General features: G+C 42.1%; 2 protein-coding genes across 2 annotated transcripts in view; one reads left to right on the forward strand and one right to left on the reverse strand.

The window, feature by feature from the left end:
• The window catches only part of RAB5A (RAB5A, member RAS oncogene family), a 29,307-nt gene extending 25,245 nt beyond the window's left edge, over window positions 1-4,062 (forward strand). Inside the window, exon 6 of the mRNA XM_065942929.1 lies at window positions 2,678-4,062. Within this exon, the coding sequence (XP_065799001.1) occupies window positions 2,678-2,793 (116 nt within the window). The 3' untranslated portion in view covers window positions 2,794-4,062. The remainder of the gene's footprint in view (window positions 1-2,677) is intronic.
• Window positions 4,063-4,191: 129 nt separating this feature from the next.
• Window positions 4,192-16,119, reverse strand: part of PP2D1 (protein phosphatase 2C like domain containing 1) — a 44,666-nt gene continuing 32,738 nt past the window's right edge. The window contains exon 4 of the mRNA XM_065942105.1: window positions 4,192-5,044. Coding sequence (XP_065798177.1) covers window positions 4,242-5,044 — 803 coding nt within the window. The 3' untranslated portion in view covers window positions 4,192-4,241. The remainder of the gene's footprint in view (window positions 5,045-16,119) is intronic.

Here is a 16,119-nt window from a genome sequence, read left to right on the forward strand (position 1 = left end):
AATGAGTGCCCTTGCGCAGTTGTTGACTATAGGTAATGAAGTTTAGTAGTAATAAGGAAGCTTCCCTTTTTTGTAACAATTAAAATATTTTTATTGACCCTTGCCTTCTGGTGTGGGGCTTCCCTGGTAGCTCAGCTGGTAAAGAATCTGCCTGCAGTGCAGGAGACCCAGGTTCGATCCCTGGGTCAGGAAGATCCTCTGGAGAAGGGAATGACAACCTACTCCAGTGTTCTTGCCTGGAGAATCCCATGGACAGAGGAGCCTGGCAGGCTGCAGCCACGGGGTCAGAGTGGGACACTCCATTCCACCACCGCCCCCTGGTGGTTTGAAGGCGCAGACGCTCTGGGAAGGCGCTCAGTCTCCAGCTCCGGACCGGTCACGTGCCGCCCACGCGTGGCATCCCTGGCAGCTCTGTACACGGCAGTGATTATCAGCTGGGGTGTCTACATCCTGGATTCCTAATAAATTTTCTGTGATATTGAAGTCATAAATTAACCATTTCACAGCTGGTTGAGAGGCTAAAGAAAACCCAGTGAGAGCGACTAGCGCGGTCGTACTCTCTCTCCCCAGATGAGGGAGTTTAATGGTGGCTTCATGTAGTAAAACCTTGCCTGTTCGCTGTGTAAAATATTTTCCTGAGAAACTCAGGCTTGCAGGTTATTAGGGATATACTAGCATAGTTAAGAGGGATTATGCGACAGTATATACTTTTTTCTTTTCTAATAAATGGAACAAATCACACCCAAAACCACATCTGAAAAGTTAATAACAGGAAATTAAGAGATGACGGGCCTCTCCAATCAGGCTGAACTTGAAACCTTTCTTTCTGACACTATTAAAACTCTACCAGATGGGCTTTGTTTAATTTGTACCTTTTATTCAGGCTTGCTAATAAGGTTATTTTTTTTTTTCAGTCAGAAAGTAGTCTGTGTATTAGAGCTTTTGTTTACATTTCTGAAAGTAGAATGTTTTTTCCCTTGAAAGAAACTCCAAGTGTAAATTGAATTGTGATCTCTCCATTAGTACCTTAAATAAATCACACACTGAACTCATATTTGCACTTTTGATGACTTCCCAAGTAGAGTACACTTGTTTAGTGGGAGAGTCTACAATAAATTTATCATCTGCTTTTAATTTGATAAGGTCTTCAGTGGCTTTTTTCATTACACATCTTTCTTAACTTGATTCAGGATTTTTAGCTTCTTAACAATCCTAATCAATTCAGGGTCAGATTGATAAACCACAGCTATCTATCTCTATACAAAACAGATACTACCAGCTTCACTTTGGTAGCACTCAATAAGATAGGAGACTATTCTTTTGAGACTCCCTAAAGATATGTTTTAGATTATCTTAACACAATAAAAATTAACCAGTATAAGTTAAAGGTTTCTCATTCCAGCTTATGTCTTTCAGCCCCTGCTTCACTTAGATCTAATTACAAAAAGCCCTTGCAGAAGTATGCTAAAGGGAGAAATGATCACTCAGTCTAAAGCAATTTGTTAATTATAATAGAGTTTGTAATGTTTGCCTACTGTTTGTCCTTATGGGGCTCTGTTTGTAAATACATTTGACTGCAAATGCAGCCTTTTATTACCATTCACCCTGCCACTTCTGGAGCCATTGCTGGAGAAGTGACCCAGTGACACTTTGCTTCCCAAACCTCAGTGCTCCTGGCTCCCAGATCCAGCGTTCCGCCCAGCCTCTGGGATTCTAAAGATGGTTAGTGCTGTTGCGGACTATTACAACAAAGAGTAAAAGGTCCAGGACACACCTAGGTATTTACATTTCAAAGTAGAGCCTGTTTGACTTTTGTGTAACCCAAGCCCTGGCTCAGGCCGAGCTGGATTCTTGCCAAAGTGGGCCATCCCTGAGGCGACAGGAACAGTGCTCTTAGAGATGCTTCATAAATCCCAGCATGCAAAGATCTTTGAGATCCAAGCAGACTGCATCTAGCTAGTAGTTTTCTCACCAGTGGGAGCCATACTGCAGAGAATTAGCAAAGCTGAAGCCGTTAGCTGCAGTCGTGGGGCTTTGTCCAAATATGGCCAGCCATGCCTATCTGGCTCAGCATTGGAAAATGGTTTTTTTGAGATAGCACCTTCAGGATCAAGTCCATTTATACCAGGCAGAGCTATTGGTGAATCAGATTCGGATTCTTTATCAGCCACAAGAGAGGATACCCATTTGAAGGTAGAGGTGTATAAGCGAGGAAGAAAATAGGAGATTGAGTCTGTTATGATTTAGGGTAATAACTCACTCAGTAGAGGACACATTCTACTGGGGGGATAGTGTTTTATGTCCTGACTTGTTCCAGAAAGTGTGTGGCCATCCAGAGGGCGCTGACAGGCGGAGCTGAGCTTGTTGGTTTTGGTTTTTGGCTGCGTCAGGTGGCTTGGGCGATCTTAGTTCTGCAGCCAGGAATCGAATCCGTGCCCCCACGTTGGGAGCTCGGAGTCTTAACCACTGGACCCCCAAGGAAGTCCTGGAGCCGAGCTTCTTGGTTCTAAACATTCTGGCTGCTATTATCTTTATAATTTGAGATTTTCTTTAAATAATAGGAGTACTAGTGATTAGGAAATAAAGTATAACCTTTTCTGGAATTGTGAAGTGCATCTATATAAACAGTTAAATGCAGCTATTCTGATTGTGTTTGTTTTGATCATTTATCCCTCAGCTAAAAAGTTGCCAAAGAATGAACCACAGAATCCAGGAGCAAACTCTACCAGAGGAAGAGGAGTAGACCTGACTGAGCCCACACAGCCCACCAGGAGTCAGTGCTGCAGTAACTAGCCCTCCACGGAGACTACGGGGGCGGCTTTCTGCCTCCTGATTGTCAGCAACAGTGGAATTGGAGCATTTAACCAGCCCAGTATGACTTCCAAAAAGAAGAGACTTAACAATAGTCAAGTTTCTAATACAGAATTATTTTAAGTGTTTTGAACTTAATTTTTAATGACATGCATGTGGCCCTCTGACTAGTGTTTCGGCGGTGGGAGGGGAAGTGAGAGCTGTGCGCACACTTGTTTCCTTGGAAGGTTAGCGGGACTCATTTCTCTTCTCCAGGGATGTAGACAAATGACTCTGAACCCACAGTGAACCAGCCAGTTCTGTGAAAAAAAATTTGGAACTTACTCATTTGGGCTTTTCAGAAAAAACTTCTTGCTTTGGAAGGAGGTTCTAAAGATATTTATGCTTAGCTGCCATATCCAGGCAACCTGTAATTTCTCTTCGTGTCCTTATTTAAAGTATACATTCCACATTTTAACAAATTCGCCACAAGGAAACAGTCCCACATCTTCAGTGGGAAAAGATGAACCTTAGTGGCATCTAAATTATAGCTAATCCTGTTGTTTTATAAAATGAGGTAAAATGCATCTTAAAGGATAGTGTTCCCCTCAAACATGTGAGTTCTTCAGCAAAAATGAAGCAAACCAGGTGTCTGTGATTTACGTGTAATCACTGCTGGCCATTACAAAGGTTTTGTTTGGGTGTAGGGAGGGACCTTTGTGCCCTTTGGACATAAGTATAGTCAATGCACTAACAATTATGTACATTCAAACTTGATTATTTTAAATTTGATCTTCAGCTGTACTGTAAATAGGGTACTGCATTGTAGTCTCCATATATGTTTATTACTTTACTGTAATATTTAAGAGTTGCTTAAAAGTATACAAAATGTACAGTTACTAAAACAGCTAATTTTTTCCTTTTCTCCCCCTTTGAAAGGAAGGGGCTTCAATTGTTCCTACCTGGCTAGAACCATAATAAAAAACATACCAGTAATTTGTAACATGAGTATTGGATATGTTAGTAACAATCTTGCAGCCTTGTTTTCCAAAGTTCATTTAATTTTGATCAGTATATTGCACTAACTGTTTTAGGCATTTTCATTATATGAAATTTACCATGTGTCAGAGATGATTTAATCTATTTAAGTGTTGAACTGCTAGCAGAACTTGTACATTTACAGTAACTCAAAATTAGTAAGGAAAACAGTTCACCAGTGTTTAGTTTTATATTGAGGTGCTCAGGTTGGAATAAAGTGGTATTAAAAAGCAAGTACTGGTTCTTCTCTTTTTTCACATGAACATATATAAATGGCATTATGTAACCTGAAATCTGCTTTTATATTTTCTTTACTACATTCTTAACAATTATGTGGTATTGATGTGATGTTGTGGTACCTGGTTCATTGCCGAATTGTCTCCGTGTTTCTCTTCTCTGGATAACCAGAGCTTTTATGTCAGCAGCTGATGCTCAGTCCCGCTGAGAAGCATCACCATGACGGTGACGTTGTCTCTGGAGCCGGCCGCCAGAGCAGCCTTGACGAGCTCGTGGCTGATGTACACGGCGGCGCCGTCATAGAAGTGCCGAGAGCCTAGTCCTCTCTGTTCTTCTCTTGAGTCTCTTGGCTCTCTTTCCACACTGGTCAGTCCGTCGGTTCCTTCCTCACTGCACGGATCACGAGTGGTCATTTTAGGTGGAAACAGTCCTGAACTTTCAGGGTCACAAATAGAATGTTTTGAAACTGACAGGTTTTCTTTTGAATTGACAGTTGACACGCATTCTGCAGATTTGCACTGAAACACTGTGTGGATGTTAGGCTCTGATTTCGATGTGGTTTGTTCACTGTTGGGGCAAAGCAGAGACCCTCTGGGTGGTGACGGTTTGTTGCCCGCGGCAGGACCCCACGTCTCTCTGTGCGCTTGGAAAGCTGACATGGTGAGCGCGGTGACCTCATTTGTGTCCAGAACGTCCCAGAGCCCATCAGTCCCCAGGATGAGGAACTGACACAAATCATCTATGGGCACAGAGATCGTCTGAGGTGCTGGAATGATGAATTTTTTCAGCTTGAGATCCCCATGGAAGCCAAGTCCTCGTGTGGTGGTCCTTTGCCCCTGGAGGAGGCCGTGCGGCGCGTTGGCGCTGATGGCCGCTCCCTGCCGGAGCACCCGCCGCCTCTCGTCCGCGTTCCGGGTGGTGTGCTCTTTGGTTAAACGAAAGCCTTTCCCATTTCTGCATAAGACTGCTTGCACGTTACCTAGAAGATTATTTTAAAAAATTGGTCCTAGAGATTTATAACCAGTTGTATCAAAGCATGCTGTTAACTTCATTAATTTGTTCCAGAGCATAGACAGAGAGCAGGCCATTTAAAAATTTTTTTAATATATGTAATACTCATTATTAGATTTATAGTAATTCAGATTTCAAACTGGAAGGCTCATTTATTCCTCTTAGCAACTTAGTGTTTAAAATATATTTAGTATTGATAATGAAAAATCTTTTTATGAAGCGGCTTCTGAGTATTATATATAGAGTCAAGAATTAAACTTTTTTCTAATGTATAATTCCATAGAGCAGGTATTTTTTTAATATTTTGATAGATACCTTTTCAATTAAAAACACAAGCTGATTTTTTTCTAGGAGTGGAGTTTGATAATTTTTTAACTGGTTAAAGTTAAAACCTGAATATATTATAGGTGTGGATGATTAAAAAATTATAATGCCACTGTTAGTATCCATCTTACTGGGTTTGTTATGTATGTTACAATTCAGTCAGCCAGCCCTGGGAAGAGAAAATAATGTGGCATTAGTGTGTGAAGTGGATAATATTTAGCCAACATTAAACCCTTTGATTGAAACTGAGGTCTCAGAGTTTGTTCATGGTTCAGACAAACCTGTGATGTGTGCTTTATTGAAATCCTAAGAAAATTTAAATGTCATCCTTTGAAACAGTCTGAAGGATGGTTGTATTACCAAACTTTTCTTTGGTATACAAAAAAAGAATTTTTTTTTTTCATTTGTTAGGAAAAACTGATCTTTCTAAAGTTTTTAGGAACATAATTGTATGTTTATAATACCTATGAGAATTAATATTCCTGGAATCATAGGCAAAATTTACATTAGAATATTCTGATTTCAAGCATGGTACTGTACCTGGAATCAGAATTTTGTTGTTGCAGCCCTTAGTTCCGAATCCCTTCATACTTTAGGTAGAGGGACGTAGGTGTCAGAGGGTCAGTTTCACACCGCTAATCCGGACAGAACCTGAGTTGGTAAAGCATTAGCTCGGGCAGAGAGGGAGCCTGTTGGCTTATTTACATAATGGGAACTGCTAATATCTTTTGGGCATTAGGTTAATAATAGTATCTAATAATAATAATAGCTACTGGATGGGACCAAAAGATGATTATGTGGACAATTTTGGAAACTTGATAACTGTGTAAATGATAGTCTTCAAAACTGCATGACCTCTTTTATTTATTTGTGGTTTGGTTATTAACGATTTCTATTAACTTTTCTGCTGGTCACTCTGTTTACACTCTGCAGAAGATAAATCAGTAAAGTAATTCTTGGCTTTTGCTAGTTGTAAATTATGATTGTGTCAACAGAGTAAACTTAATTGTTCTGTTAGCAGAACACGTGGTTCACTTCCTCTTTTAAATCAGAAAATGTCTTTGTGTGTGCCTGCACATAAATAGTGCGACCTGAGCTCTGAAAACGGGGCTCACAATAGGGAAATCCACTGACTTCCTGGATGTCCTATTTGCATGTGGCATGCCAGAGCTCACTCAGCAAAAAGCAGTGTCTCCTCTGTGGTTTGAAAAGAACTTAATACAATTATCTAGTTACAGTGGAAGGGAATAAGCTGGTATTTTGATTTTAGTTGCCTGTGCAGAGAGCTTGGTAAAGATACATAGTACTGTTTGCCTTTTTTTGTTGTTGTTGTGCTACAGAGTAGAAAATGCCATTTTGGTTGATTTTATTTTTATGAACATCCCTTGAGGTCAGCACAAATAAATTTCCAGAAATTGAGGACACTAAGTAATAGCTTCAGGCTTTGTCCTGCCGTTGATTTGCATGAGTGAGTCATTACTTTGACAGTTTATTCATCCTGATACATGCTGCCTTCTGAATAGCTCATATCCTCACCTGTGTGAATTTGCATGAAGGAAGGAGGAGTACCCGGTGTTTCTCAACTGTTCATGTGTAACTCAGGAAATACGGGATGATAAGGAAGACTACTCAGGCCCTGGAAGAGTATTCCTGGCACACAGGATGAAAAGTGGGTGGTTGCATCTCCTGAACCTCGGGCTGCTAAGCTGTCAGCTGCAAACGGAGTTCCTAAAAGCTATCAACTACACTGCTGAGAGCTAGAGTGGAATGATGAACAAAAAGCTTCAAGGAAAATAGGAAATTGAAGGGAGATTTAAAAATAACCCTCAATGTCCACGTGTCTTGGGAGAATTGAGGCAAAAGAGAAGAGCAAGGTTTGGCAGTTTGAGAGCACGATCGCCTTTCAGGGAGGGCCCCTGTGAAGCCTGGAGGAAAAGAGGAACGTGGTGAACTGCAATGACCCTCACCTAAGGCGTGGTGAGCCAGCAACGCGGCGAGTTCACGTCCCTAGACACGAACTTAGCAGCTTTCAACAGCTGGAGAGACGGTGCTCTTCAGACAAAATGGAGCAGGGGACCAGAAGGGCCACGTGTGCAGGGATGTGTGTCAAAGGGGAACTGAAGAGCTGCTCTGAGAGGACACGGGAGCCCTAAGAGCGTGCACGTTCGTTACGCAAAGGGCGTTACTGCAGTTGCCGTGCTGTCTCCAGTTTGTGAAAAGGAAGTCTCCCTGGAACTTCAGAGTGACCTCTGGAATCCCATACAGGGAATTCTAGGCCTGAATGGGCAAGGTCAATTTTCTTTTTCCTTCAGATAAGGCCACTAAATTCAGTGTTAAAAAATAACAGGAAAGTTTTAGGAAAGGACTGGAGGAAAGAGGAAGAGAAATGTTCTGTGGTGGTAAGAAAAGGAAGCATCCCTCGTATGCCTGAGGCCCCGGAATAAAGGCCTGGTTCAGAAGCAGGACTTGGAACCAGAACCTGATGTGGGACATCAGTCCCAATTTTGTCGGTGTGTCTTTCATTAAGGCACTTTATTTCTCTGAGTAACATTTAACTATTAAGTAGACAGTTCTCACCGTACGTTCAAAAAGATTCCTTTGTTTTTGTAAGATGTGTAAGCATGAACCTCATCTGCACCATTTTCCGACTGGAGTCTAAGGAGAACTTAACAGTCATCCTCAACTACCTGCCCAGTATTTGTTGTGTATGTATGAGTCCACCACCAACCCACCCCTTAAAAGGAAGGTGGGGAAGGAAATGTCTACAAAAGGTGAATGTTTACATTTTTTCTTTCTGCTTAAGATGACTCTGGAGTTGAATTGTGTGTTAGGGGAAAAGATGGGGCTGGAAATCATTTTAAAAGAAACTAAACCATCTTTAAGGACAACCATTTCTAGATAGAATCACAACAAATGAAAATACCTGCAAACACAGCATCAGTCGTGAAATGAGAAAGGAGAGGACCTGGGAGTGGAGGGACACCTCCACAGGAGGCTGCTGGCGAAGGAGCTGCAAGCAGAGGGGAGCGGCAGGTGCGGCCAGCGTGAGCTTGGCACCGCAGCGGGCTCCCGGGACAGAGCACCAGCCACAGGAAGCAGTCGTTTCTGAGGCCTCGTTAAAAGGAACGATGAACAAGAATGTATCATCCAGACATAAAGACACTGGAATAGCAGATACGCTAAAACACTTCAATGTCAAGAAGGCATAGAATCTGTAACGGCTGAACCCCAGAGTATGCCAAGAGCACAAGTCAGCCTTTAGCTGAGAGCGTTTATTGAGCTAAATGCGTGACCTTGGACTTTTCACAGGATTATGGAACAGGAAACGAAGCCTAGCACTTGTTTAGTTTGGGGAGACTAGTGATTCTCCCCAACAAAGCTAGGACCACAGACGACCGTGCCCTCACTGAAACACTGAACAGAAATATATGCCCCTCATCCACCCTCCCAGACCGCCAGAAAAATGAACTACTTCAAAATCGATGCTAAACAGTGGATGAAAGAAAGGGAACCACAAAGCATTTGGAAACACAACTTTTGTGTATCTGTAGTCCAGAAAATCTCAAATTGATAGTTTTAAGTCAGATTGATAGTGTTAACAGGCAGGGATCAGGCGGTGGTCAGAGTGTAGTCAGGATGACGCAGGCCTCAGTTAAATCCTCCCAAGTATTAACATGGGGAATTCCTCTGCTTCCGGCCAAGATATAGTAACAGGGACTGGACTTACCCTCTGATCTGTGTTGAGGAGACAGAACTGAGAGTCCAGGGAGACCAAGAGAGCGAGACTTCACCGGGGAAAGAACCAGAGGGAAGGGTGCTCAGAAACCGCCAGGGGTCTGCAGAGACGAGTCCCCAGGTGTTCAGCAAGGTCCTGATCGAGAAGCCTCCCCGGGGGTTCAGTGAGGTCCCGATCCATGTGTGTGAGGAACCCCCCGATCCCAGCACTGGCAAAGAGCTATCAGACCGATCAGCAGAGCGTGGCTGAGGACTCACACCAGTCAGACTAGAAAAATGCAACGGTGGGTCAGTGAGTAGTGTCCTGAGGACCGGCTTGCCTCAACCCGAATCAGATGCTGCTCTGAGTTTATCGGACAAATTGTAAAATTTGAAAGGATCAAATGTTTCTAACTCCACCCTAGAACACAGCTCAGGAAGTTAAGAAAAAAAAATCCATATACTATCCCCCTTATAAGACCTGTGAATATGATTTTATTTGGAAACAAATCTTTACAAGTGTAAGTTAGGGTTTTGAGATGGATTATCCAAGTTGATCCTAAACCCAAAAAGTATCATCATAGAAGAGACACACGGTGAAGACAGAGGGATCTCCCGGGGAGTCTAGTGGTTAAGGCTGTGCTTCCAGATGTGGGGGGCGCAGGCTCGTTCCCTGGTGGGGGAACCAAGATCCGACCCCACATGCCAAGTGCCTGCCCCCCTCCCCGAAAAAAAAACCAGGAAGATACTGGGAGGGTTTTTGGCAACTATGGGGCTTCCCTACTGGCTCAGATGGTAAAGCATCTGCCTGCAATGCAGGAGACCCAGGTTTGACCCCTGGGTCGGGAAGATCCTGGAGAAGGGAATGGCAACCCACTCCAGTATTCTTGCCTGGAGAATCCCATGGACAGAGGAACCAGGCGGGCTACAGTCCATGGGGCCGCAAGAGTCAGACACAACTGAGCGACTCACTTTCACTTTTGCAACTACAGGCCAAGAAGTGCCTGGATCCACTGGAAGCTCAAAGAGGCAAGGAAGAATTCCTCCCTGAAGAATTCAGGGGAGCATGGCCTTGGAAACACTTAGATCGGGAGCATCTAGACTCCAGAACTGTGAGAGAAGGGATTTTTGTTGTGTTAAGCTTCCAAGTTCAAAATAATTTGTTATGGCAGCCCTGAAAAACTAGAACACAGTATGCAAATAAGTCGGGAAATACTACACATAATAAAGCAAAAAATCCATTGAAACCAATGCAGAACTGACACAGATACTGGAATTAGTAGGAAGAACTCTCAAAGTTGTTTAAGTGGAGTGCATTTGTTTAGGAAGTTAAATATAGGCATGGAAAGTGAAAGAAAGTAAAAGTGAAGGCGCTCAGTCATGTCAGACTCTTTGTGACCCTATGAACTGGGTCCAGGCTCCTCCGTCCATGGGAATTTCCAGGCAAGGATACTGGAGTGGGCGGCCATCCCCTTCTCCAGGGGATCTTCCCGATGCAGGTATCGAACTCAGGTCTCCTGTGTTGCAGGCAGATTCTACCATCTGAGCCACCAGGGAAGCCCAATAGGCATGGAAGATAATTTTAAATATCAAACTTCTGAAGATAAAAAATACAAAATACGAAATGTGAGTTTCCCTGGTGGCTCAGTGGTAAAAGAATCTGCCTGCCAATTCAGGAGACATGAATTTAATCCCTGGTCCCAGAAGATCCCACAGGCCATGGAGCAACTAAAGCCACGTGCCAGAACGTTGGGGCTTGTGCTCTAGAGCCTGCAAGTGCAGCTACTGAAACCTGCGTGCCAAGAACCCGTGGGCCACGAGAGACGCTGCCACGTGAGAAGCCTGTGCGGCAGCGAAGACTCAGCACAGCCAGAAATAAACAAATGAAAGATGCACTGGATATGATTAACAGCAGATTCAACATCCCAGAAGAAAAGGTTAGATTCTTGCAGAGTAATGTGAGTCAATGTGTGCTCAGTCACGCCCAACTCTGCAAACCCAAGGACTAGAACCCACCAGGCTCCTCTGTCCATGAGATTTTCCAGGCAAGAGTACTGGAGTAGGTTGTCATTTCCTACTCCAGGGGATCTTCCCGACCCAGGGATACCTGATCTGCATTTTCTGCAATGGCAAGTGGATTCTTTACCACTGTGCCAACTGGGAAGCCCATTGCAGAGTAAGGATCTCTGAAAATCTGCTCCTCAGTAAAAGCAAGGGGAGCACTGTGAAAAGCTGGCAAAGTCAACTTTCCTAGAATGCTGGAAGTTGACCAAAGGTTTGCAAAAATCTGAGCATTATTGAAGAGAGACAGTTTGAAGTAGGTATTAATAACAATAGAAGTGTTTATGGCCTTGTAACTTGACCTACTCCAAACCTTTTCTCTTCAGCTCTGCAGTAGCCTTGAAAACCAAAAGTTTTATAATGAAAATCAACAGTCCAGTCTAGAAGCCTCTGCAGGGGAAAGAATGGCTTTGGACCTCCCTAAAAATCTACCCTCAGAGAAACGCCACTATTCAGACTATATTGCAGTTACCTGAAGAAAGCTGCATTCTCAAATCTTGTCATCATTTGATCAAACTCAGAGCTTACTCTGCAAATAACTGGCCCTCAGTGTGTTTGCCAGGCTTCCCAAATGATGTTAGTGGTAAAAAATCTGTCTGCCAATGCAGGAGATATAAGAGATGCAAGTTCAATCCCTGGGTTGGGAAGAACCCCTGGAGGAGGAAATGGCAACCCACCCCAGTATTCTTGCCTGGAGAATCCCATGGACAGAGGAGCCTGGTGCGCGACAGTCCATGGGGCCACAAAGAGTCGGACACAACTGAGTGACTGAGCAGTGTGCATGCTGAGAACAATCAGCTGCAACTGTTTCAGAGCACAGCTGCCTGAAGCAGTGATGACAAGAGATTGATCCCAGCATCCAATGAAATGTGTAAGAAATAATAACGAGCTGAATAACGAGACACTGTAGAGGGCTTTGAAAAGCTCAAATATATTCCTGGGGAAACAGAAAAGGGTGCACACGTGGCAGACTGTGTCCCTGCCGGGACGCAAAGAGGCCCGGACAACTCACCCGTGGGTGGTCTTCAGGACGGACCCAAATAGCAAGTAAAAGTTTAGGCAGCGTTGTAAACTGCCTGCTATCATTTACAAGACAAGCTTCAGAAAGACTGGAAGACATATGTATTAGTACTAGGTGATTAAGGAAATCTTCATCTAGTTCTTAGCTGAACTCCAAGATAACCAACCATGCAGAGACTTTGTGTCTACACATGACGCAACTTATAGACTCTAGAAAATTAGTTCTTAAAAGTCACAAAGCAGCAGCAACAACAAGCCCTGGAGACGAAGGACATCTGTATTATTGTCAATGTCTACTTTTCAACAACAACAAAAAAGAACAGTGAAACGGGCAATGAAACAACCATATGCAGGAGAGAAAGAAATCAGCAGAAACTGTCCCTGAGGAATTCCAGGCATTAGAATTACTGTCCCAAAAAAACAAATGTTTTAGAAGTTATAAAATGTTTAAAGGGAAATAAGGCTGAAAGTGGAAGCATGAGAACGCTGATCCCCCGAGTTAGAAACTCTCAGTAAAGAGCTGGCAATTGTAACAAGCAAACCAAATTCTGGAGTAGAAAACGACAATGTCTTAAGTGAAAAATTCACTAAAATGAACTCAGAATCATATTTGAACTGGCGGAAGTATCAGCAAATTTGACTGATAAATTGAGATCATCCAGTCTGAAGAAGAGAAGAAATAGAATGAAGTAATGCAAACAGTCTCAGAGGCCTGTGAGTTACCACCAGGTACACCAACATGCACACAGTGAACGAAGAGAGCGGGAAAAGAATGTTCAAAGAAATGATGGCCAGAAATGTCCCAAATTTCAATCAAAAGATCCAAGAAGCTCAAAAAACCCGAAATAGTATAAATTAGAGGTCAGTACTTAATCACGTCATAATCAAACTGTCTAAAAACAAAGGAAAAAAGAATATTGAAAAACAGCATGAGAAAAGTGACTCATTACCTACAGCCAAGGGAAATTCAATAAGATCAACAATCATGTCTCATCAGAAACCACAGAGGCTAGATGGCAATGGCATGACATAGTCAAAAGGCAAACTGTCCTTTTAACGGTGAAGAAATTAACATGTTCCCAAGTAAACAAAGACTAAGAGAATTCATCACTAGCAGATCTGCCATACAAGAAATAAGAAGGGAGTCTTTCAGATTAAAATGAAAACACCAGACTGTAAGTTGAACCCACCCACAGAAAAGAAAGGTCACTACTGTTGTCTTTGAGTATCGGGGAGCATTGGTTCTGGGACTCCCTGAAGATATCTGTGGGTATTCAAGTCCAGGCACGAAAGGTACCTGTGGGTATTCAAGATCCACCAAAATCTGTGGATATTCAAGTCCAACAGCCAGCCCCGCCCCCATATCTGCACATTCACAGATTCTGCCAACCATGGATTGTGTAATAGGCATTTACTATCGAAAAAATTCTGCATATAAGTAAACCCACACAGTTCAAATTCATGTTATTCAAGGCACAACTATATATAGGTAAATATAAAACAGTAAAAACTACTTTTTAACACTTCTTCTGTCCTGCATGAGACAAAAATTATAAAACTTTTTTAGGCTTGTACTGTGTAAAGATGTAATTCTATAAAATACAAAGAAGGGTGGAGGAAATAGAGCTATACTGGAGCAAAGATGTTGTATACGTCTTTTTGAATTTAAATTGGCATGAATCCAAGCCAAATTGTTTTTAAGATTTTATTATAATCTTCAGGATAGCCACTAAATTTTTTTAATATATAGGAAGAGAAACACAGGAATCAAAATAGAAAACTAGACAATATCTATCTAATACAAAAGAAAGCAGTAATGATAGAAAAAAGAGATAGAAAGCTAACAGCAAAATATCTGACATATATCCTACCCTATAATTAATTACATTAAATGTAAATTAATTCCTAACTTGAATCAAAAGGGAAAGATTGGCAAAATGGAACAACAAACTAACATACACAGTGGGAGGCTGAATAAAGTCCCCAGATGTATCAGAACCTAACTTCTGGAGCCTGAAAGTGTTACTTTAAATGGCAAAGACTTTGAAGATGTGACTTTGACCCTGAGATGCTTACAGGGGATTGTCTGGGTGGGCTCTAAATGCCATCACAGGCGGGAGGTTTGGCCTGTGGAGGCACACTTGACTGACCAGCCACAACCCAGGGAATACAGACAGCCGGACAGAAGCTAGAAACAGGAAACAGATCCTTCCCACCCCCTCCGGAGGGGGCGCTGCCATGAAGATGCTGGGCCAGTTATGCTGAGGCAGGAGGTTTTGAACCGTGAGAGAAGAAATTTCTGTAGTTTAAGCCACCAAGTTTATGATAAATTTGTAATAGCAACCACAGGGAATGAAGAGAAGCAATATCCAACTATAGCTAAGAAGACACTTGATTCAAAAACATATAAACTGAAAGCCCAGGGTCGGGGAGAAAGGACCATCCCAGCGACTGTACTAAAGACCACGGAGACTCACACTTCACCTGGGTGACTTAGTGCTTTGTGAGCTGTGTGTCAGAGGAGCTATTAAAGATGAAAGCACTGGGGAAAAGGATTTAAGAGATCAAATGAAAATCCCTTATGTTTATAAGGACTAGTGTGGTTAATTAAAAACATAAAGTTTGTGGTTTACTTGATATTATGAAAAAAGTGTATGTTTCCATATCAATAAGTTTATTAGTATTCTAATCCTATGAGGATTAACTGAAGTAAAATAAGAGAGTGCCAAGAGAAATGATAAAATGCAATGTAAATGAGAAGTGCCAAGAACAAAAAACCAAGAATGTCTGTCTTGAAGAATCTTTTCCCACATGCACAAATTCAACATTTACTCAATGGCTTTATCACCACATTTGCGTTTCATTATAAAGTGAGGTGGGTTTGGGGTTTTTTTGCTTGTTTTTTGTTTTAATTTCAGAGTTATGGTGATACTGGTATTTGATAAATTTCAAAGAAAAATGAATTTCCTTGCTAGTTTTATAGGTCTTATTTTATAAAATACAAAATATGCTCCTGATAAGTTTGTGTCCAAATTTATTTTTTTGTAACTCACTTAAATTACTTTCTTTTAGGAGCACTTTTATACTATAAATCATGACCTCCCTTTCACAAGTTGAATTTTTTTCCTCTACTCATTTGTTTCTATTAAAATGAAAGATGCCCAAATGAAACCATTTTAACACAATTAATACATTTTAACACAATTATTTAACACAATTCCTGTAAGTTAGCTCCAACGAATGTTTGACCTGGAGATTAGAACCTGCCAAACAGCAGTGAAATGAGCTTAGAAATAATGAATCAAAAAAAAAAAGAAAGAATGAATCAGAGTAAACTGAACATTTGATGATAGTATCTCCTTACTGAATATCTCATAAGTTTTCTTTTCATGTTCCAAAAACCCTGATATCAAATGATACATTCTAACAGAGGTCTCAAGTCCAAGGATATGGGTCAGTTCCCGGGTTAGTCTGAAACCTGAAAATCCTCCACCCATGAAGGAGGCCTTCTCTGAAGCACTTTGGAACCTCAGGGTATAACCTGAGAAATGGCAAAGACCCTAAGGAAGCTGGCATTGCACTTGCCTCCTTGGTTTTGCTTAGTTTGGAGTCTGCATTTTGGGCTCACAGCCAGAGCTAATCAGAAACAGGCCCGCTTCCAGGGACCCTGACATTGTAATGGTCTCCGTGGGTCTACCAAGCCCTGCACTGGAGTCAAAGTCCTCCTCCCTGAGGCCAGACTCTTCAGACTTGAGAACAATTCCCTTCAGAGGCAGCTTGATTTCCATCTCCAGTTCCTATTACCTCTGACACCTTAAACAGATAATTTCACCTCTCGAGTTTCCATTCTCTCATCTGGAAAATCGAGTCAACACCACCTAGAAATGGTGGCAGGGGTTGAGAAAGAGATACAACAGATGTTGT

This window comes from Muntiacus reevesi, chromosome 8 (assembly GCF_963930625.1).
Source record: "Muntiacus reevesi chromosome 8, mMunRee1.1, whole genome shotgun sequence".
Taxonomy (NCBI): Eukaryota; Metazoa; Chordata; class Mammalia; order Artiodactyla; family Cervidae; genus Muntiacus; species Muntiacus reevesi.